General features: G+C 46.1%; 1 protein-coding gene across 3 annotated transcripts in view; it reads left to right on the top strand.

Moving 5' to 3' along the window:
- The window catches only part of TMEM55A (transmembrane protein 55A), a 68,905-nt gene that overhangs the window by 31,267 nt on the left and 30,614 nt on the right, over positions 1 to 7,024 (top strand). For all 3 annotated transcript variants that reach the window (XM_019527910.1, XM_019527909.1, XM_019527908.1), the window contains one exon: positions 2,879 to 2,931. In XM_019527910.1, the coding sequence (XP_019383455.1) occupies positions 2,879 to 2,931 (53 nt within the window). The remainder of the gene's footprint in view (positions 1 to 2,878; positions 2,932 to 7,024) is intronic.

The raw sequence follows: 7,024 nt of genomic DNA, 5'->3' as shown, positions 1-7,024 counted from the left end.
ATAGATTGGACATCCGCAAAAACTACTTCACGGTTAGGGCGGCTAGGAGCTGGAACCAACTTCCAAGGGAAGTGGTGCTGGCCCCTACCCTGGGGGTCTTTAAGAAGAGGCTGGATGCCTACCTGGCTGGACTCGTTTGAGTCCCGTTTCTCTTTTTGGGGTTTTTTGTTGTTCTCCCGCCCTGGCGGGGGGTCGGGCTAGAAGATCTACTAGGTCCCTTCCGACCCTTAATCTATGAATCTATGAATCTATAAATCTGTGTTTCAGAATGGCTAGGGTTTTTTGTAGCATGACCCTTGTTTAAGTTTTGGAGAAAATCATGATGGATGCTGAAAAGCTACCTCTATTAGAAATAAGTGTTAAGTACTGCTCTGTTTCTAGTGTAAAAGTGGAGAATGTGAGGAACAGTAAGGTTATAGGTAACCTATTCTGGTTATAAATTCATAATTGTGAATTCTTACTTGCAGTGTCTGAACATTTTTTTCCTGATGACTAAATAGTGCTATAGAGCATACTCCCATGTCTCTCGGGGATTCTGTAGCTCAGGGGTTGTCTAGCTCAAGGGGGTACTTGAGAAAGCTCTAGAGGGTATATGCAGGCGGGTAGGGATGGAGCTCTGCCATGCAGAAGGCTGTGTTGCCACGCAGGCATCGCCCACCTGGCTAGACGTGGGAGGCGGGGGAAGCTGTCACTCTACATCTGGCCGCACACCCCCCTCTTCTCCTCCTGCTCTGCATCCAGCTGCCAGGGTACACTGACCCAAAAAGGGTGAAAACCCCTGCTCTAGCTCAGTGGTTCTCAACACTTTTTGTACCAGAACCCATTTGTAAACATCGATGGCCAGTCCCAACCTGCTGCCCCCAGCCCCAAAGTGTGTGGGGCAGGGTGTGAGTATATGGGGAGAGAGGGGGACCCAAGCAGCCCCTTGCAGGCTGGAACTTTACCAACCTGCAAGGGAAAAGCCATGATTTCCCATACTTTGTTTGCAACCCTTTCATATATTCTTGCAACTCACTCTTTTGGGTTGCGACCCACAGGTTAAGAAATGCTGCTCTAGCTCACTGCAGTTAGACTCTCCACAGAAATGCATTTCTTATCCCAACTTTTAAAACCAGTCAAACAACCACTGTATTTTTAAACATCTTTCAGGTGTAACATGTAATTTGTGATGGAAATTGCTACCTTTAGTAAAGGCTTTATCTCAAGTTAATTTTTACTTTTATTTTCAATAAGGAGTATTCCAAATGTAGTGCACATCTGCTTTGCTAATATTAAATTAAGTTTTTTTTAAACGGTGCTAGGAAATGTCATGGTCATAGGCAGCAGAAGGGGGACTAACAGGTCTCAGCCCTCCCCCCTCCCCAAACGCATGGCAGCAGATAGGGCTGTAAGATGGAGGGGGCACACTCAGGTACCCTGCATACTCACACCTGGATTGCAGCTGGCCAGCTGCAGGCAGGTAAGTTTCTTTTGATCTGTATCACTGCCTGGGCTTTGGGGGGTGGGGGCAGATTGAGACCCTCACAGTGCAGGAGAGAGTGGGGTAGGGGCAAGGCAAATCATTCACCCTTGCCCTGCTTCCTCCTGCACTGTGGGGATTGTCCCACAACCTGGCCTGACCAGGGCCCCACTCGCAGTGAATAGGGTCCTGGCTGGGCTGGGTCATGGGACAGTCGGAGCCCGGCAGCTCCTCGAGAGATGTGGTGCCAGGGAGCTGGGGAGGGGGGGGCATGTGCCCCCCTGAACTTTGCGTGGGGCATGGGTGGGCCACAGCTGCTAGCTGGGCTCTTTGCTCCTGGCCTCTGTTTGGCTGCTGTCACTGCTTTCAAAACAGCGGTGGGAGCGAGATATACAGGCAGGATACAGAGGGTGAACCCAACTGTGCCTGCCCTCGCCCTGTGCAAAGATTGGAGTGGGGGAGGGCATGGGCCCCACCACCCTGACTCCCCAGTGCCGCACTAACTCCGGACGGGTTGCCAGGTTCCGATTGTCCCATGACCTGGCCAGCTGGGTTGTGGCTCCCTATGGCTCCCTATGGAACTTACACTGCACGGGGGAACTAGGGAGTCTGGAGGAGCCGCTGGGTCGTTCCAGGCTCTTCCCGGGGACAACTCAGGGTAGGCGTGGGGGTGCTGGGGGTGGCCTGGCAGTGCAGCCAGGACTGGCCCTGTTCTGGCTCCTGGCTCCACATCTCCCCAGGCAGTGTGGGTCTGGGGTCGGTGCAGGACTGGGAGGTGGCAGCTCACAAGGCTCTCTGGTGCAAGGGAACGGGTGGGGGAAAGGGTGTCTGCATGGGCGCAGAAGGCCCTGGCCTCAATCCTGGCTCTGCTCCACTCCCTCCTAATTCCTGCCCAGTCCCAGCCCCACTTTCCCATGGGAGGGGCGCATCAAGAAAAGAAGTTAAAGAGTAAAAGGAAAGAAAAGTGTTGTTAGGGTCTGCATTTGTATGTTTCTGGAAGACAAGGTTGTGTGATGATTCCAAAGAAAATATTTGTTCTAGTTCAGACACCGTCCAAAGTCATAGAATTAAGATAAATTACTTTATTAGCTGTACCGCATTGCTTTTGCTGCTGCCTGTAAATGGGACCCATGCTACGTCAAACAACCTCCTAACAGTTAGGCATGTCATGGGAAATTATTTCATATGGGCATCCTAATCCAAGGAGTACAACTTTGTAGATGGCAAAAGGGCATCCCATTTACGGAAGGAAGCAAGTCAGATTGAAGCATGAGAAGCGAAATGTTTTCACAATGATCCCTAGTGACATGTAATATGAAGGAATAGAGACATTTTCTCAGGGCTGTGTTTTGTTTTTGTTTTGGGGTTTGGTTTTGTTTTTTCAGCATCTTTCTTTTCTCTCTCTCTTTTTTTCCACAGTGGATGGAACTGAGATTTAACACTCTGGCAAAATGCCCGCACTGCAAAAAAATGTAAGTTGCCTAAAAATGCTAATATTGTTGAGAGGTTCTTTGGAAACCAATTTAAAACTGCTAAACATATATCAGATGTTATTGGTTAAAAACAGTCTGTTTACAGAGATTTTTCTCTATGGATCTGAGAATACACAGGCATGGATCTGAGAATTGTCTTCCTTTAATTCTTGAAAAGTAGCTGTAATATATAGATTTGATTTGTAAATGATTTGATTGTTAGTGTCAGGGTAGGAAATATTCTGCTAATAACAGGAATAAATAGATTACTAAAACCTAGCAGCAATTCAGATTCTTTTTAATAAGATGTCCTTAGAATGTTATCATTTCATTCAGTTAATCAGGGTGTCATGTTTAAAAATTTAGCTTGCCTTCACTTTGGGACAGTGGACACAAGAAATAAAAGCTATCCTCTGTTTAATCATTTGTAATGCGCTTTAAGCTTCCTTCATGTCCCCAAAAAAACTAATTCAGGTTTAGTATCTTCTTTGCTCACTGTATGCAATTAACTGGAGACTAAATTCTAACCTGGTAAGGAGTGGGAGACTGTGCCAAGAAGGAGAGTGAAAGTAATAAAATGTATATTAACAACAACAACAAAAAATAGAAAGCAGGCTTAAATTTTGCAATTGTTAAATGGGGATAGTAATATTTTGAAACATTTGAAGTTAAAATGTATGCTCCCAACAGTGCCTAGAATGTGTACAAAACAAGATGATCACAAGTATAGGGCATAAAACAGATGAAATCAAGTTGCTTTGGAAACTTGATTCCTGTCTTATGTGGAGGTTCCTCTCTTTCCTTGATTTGTTTTATGCTGGCCCTGATCATGGGAACAACACCTTTTGCATTGAAAGGGAAGAGCCACTGACCCAGGTGTGTATCACATAAAAACTTAGAAAGGACAGAGTCAGATAGATAAGTATCTATGTGAGTGGTCTGGTTTTCAAAAGTGATTTTACTTTTCACCTATCACTGAAGTTATTGAGGAAGAATTGCCAGTTTGGGAGGATGCTTTTGGAAATCTTGAGTTCGGGGAGCATGATGAAAAAATGAATGATTGTGCATGGGTTAGCAGACACTACTCGGTTTAGGCCAAATAAACTGTAGAGCCTGTATCAGTTCTTGTACTCAAGAAACAAAGTCCTGTCTGTGTTAGCAGTAAGTATATCCAGCATTTCTCTTCAGGTCTAAGTATTAACATTAATCACATTTAGCTTTTAAAATATAGCATACTGTATTCCACTGTAGATCTTGAAGACCTCCTTTTTTCCTGACATTGTCCTTAAAACACAGGATATCTAAATATTTATTTTAAACGGGCACATTTTTTTTTAGTTCAAGTTAACAAAACAGGGCAGGGGGAAGGGGTGGAACCTCAGCTTTTTGTTGCAACCCTCCTTCCTCTTCTGTTCTCTGTTTTGTCCTCCTTTTCCCATGTCAGGCTATTCAAATGATATCTAATTAGAGCAAGGACCTGCTACTTTCCTTGTTCTTGTTTCTTTTCCTTGTCCTGTCCACCTTGACTTGTTAACAACAGTGTTTCTCCATTCGTGCGGTTGTGGACACACAATTTTTTATGTAGCCTAGCTTTGTATCCTCTAGCTGGCATGTTGTTTACTCAACTTTTTAGGAAGGTGAATATTGTGTTTGGGCAAGAAAGAATCATTCTTTGTTCAGAATTATTCTTCCGAGTAACATTAGGACACATAAATACACGTGTAAATATATTTGCAAATGGTTTCTTTTTAGGTTCTGTATAACTCTACAAATGATTTGCACATGCATCTGGGGTCTAGAATGTGGCTAGTAAAATCTTAGGGGTTTTTGAAGTGTGTACATAATAACAGAACTAAAGGTGAGGCCTAGAGAAACAGAGGAAAAACAAAATGGCCATGTCCAGATGAGTAGAGGCATGTGGTTTGTGGCACCACAAACTGCATGGGTATGTTAAAATGTGCCCTGCACCGGAAATCTAGAGTTGGGGGGTGAAATTTGCTACCAAAAAAGCTCTGGGGAAAAAAGTGGAGCACTCTACCGTAGCATGTATTGGGAGAAATGGAGGCTTGGTCCTCCAGTGAGACGCTCTGTCCTGCAACAAGAGTGTCTCTATGTTCCATTTGTGCCCCAGCACGCAGAGAGCTGGGAGGAGCTCAGCAAGAGCAGCTGGCTCACAGCAGGGCAATTTGTCCTGCAACGAAGTGCACATGCAGGGGAGTGTGCTGAGGCACAAAGTAGCAGCACAAGTTTGTGCTGCTGCAAGTGCATGCCCTTGCTCATCTGGAGACAGCCAATTTGTGCAAAGCTAGAATCACACCAGATGCTTTTGGAACACAAATGTAATGAATCAGTGACTTTCAAAAACAACATTTTAAATCTAGGAACATACTTAATTCATGGTTTTGCAGATTACGTGGAAACTGAAATCTGGGATTGTCCATAAAATCTGCAAAATCAAAACAACAACAAAAAACTTAATTAAAATAACATGCCAACTCCCTACTGTAAGCCAGTAGTCCTCGCTGCTGGGAGGGGAAGGCACTGACTGGTGAGGGGGCATGAAGCTCAGCAGACAAGATGATGGCTGCCCCCTTCTCCCTCCTTCCCTGCCAGAGACTCTCAGCCAGTCAGTGCTGAGGGGCAGGGTGGCCCAAAGGGCATCCAGCAATCAAGATGGCGGCCACCCCCCATCCCATTTGCCTTCTCCCCCATGGGGCCTTTCTGCCAAGCAGCGCCGAGGAGCAGGACCACTGCGAAATGCCTGAGAAATCAGCTCTACATGCTGTGAGCAGGCTGCAAAAAACCCTTTTCTTGTTGTGATTTTAAGTAGGTCCTTGTTTTACATCTGGGTATGGTCTCTGTTTATGTCTGGGTAACTACTGTGTCACCCCTTTAGTTGCTGTCACAAGTTTTAACATTAGGATTTTTTGAGTAGTTGAGTTATTCCTTTATATAGACTGTCTGCAAGGTAACTTCTGAAGTGAATGAGACCACTCATAATATAGATGCAGAGAGCAAAATCATTAGCTTGTAAGAAATAACGTAGATTAACAGCTCAATTTTGAAAGTAATCAATTTGATGCATAGTGCTACTTGTGTCAGTTTATCTGTTGAAAATGGCTTAACAAAGGAGCTGTAATAAAAGCTTCAAATGTGTAGTGGCTCTTGCTTATGTAAATGGTTGAGGTCCAACATATGTAAGAGATCCAATGGGACCTATAAATATAACTGAGAGTAGGGACTCTGTTCCAATGATTTTCTAGTGTCAACTATAGCCTTGGTGAGGGAAGGACTGTGCCTTTTTGTATGTTGTTAGTACGGTAGGTAGGAATGGGACAGATACAGAGGGGATGCAGTGCACCCCTCCCCTCCCCACTTCATTTGAGGCCACAGGAGCAGCAAATCGGGTAAGACTCTGTTTCTCACTTCCCCTCTGCTCAACAGCATGTCCCCAGGGTCCCCTTCTCTCCCCTTCCCCCCACTTCCTGCTGTGGCCCCTGTTGTTCCCACTGTCTCTGGCTGCCCTGGGTAGGGCAGGTGGGGGTAGCTGTGTTCCTACCCAGTTCCAGCTAGGCTGCTTGGGAGATTGGTCTCAGCTTGGGCCAGCAGTGGTGGCTGGTGGGTTCCTCTTTCCTGACCAAATCCCCCCAGCTCCCCTGGTGTTTCTTGCTGGCATGGGAGCAGGCTCAGGAGACTGAATCCACCTACCACTGCCTCTGTTCCTGGCTGAGCCTGGTTCCCTATGCAGGCCCAGCTAAAACAGGGGCAGGGTAGATAGGAGAGGAGGTGTTGCTGAGCATGGCGGAGGTGCTGGCGGGGAGCAGTGGAGGTTCTTACCTGTCAGACTAAAAATCCCCTGTTGCTTGTTTGGTGTGGCATACTCACCCCAGTGGGGTTGGGGTGCAGCCTCCCCCTGCAGTCACTGCTCTTTCACTCCCCTTTACAAAATCCTGGCTGTGCCTATAGATAGGATCTTTTAAATCTCCACTCCAAAAGCTGGGACAGGGGAGCATCAATATTTCCTCTGCTCATATACAGTACTCAGTTCTCATTAAAATTCCTGTGTCCTCCCCATCCTACCCCCCCCCCCCCC

Source organism: Gavialis gangeticus, unplaced genomic scaffold (genome assembly GCF_001723915.1).
Source record: "Gavialis gangeticus isolate Ggan-Ray unplaced genomic scaffold, GavGan_comp1, whole genome shotgun sequence".
NCBI classification, from domain to species: Eukaryota; Metazoa; Chordata; order Crocodylia; family Gavialidae; genus Gavialis; species Gavialis gangeticus.
Note: the sequence above shows the minus strand (reverse complement) of the source record. Positions and strands in the feature narration are given on the sequence as shown.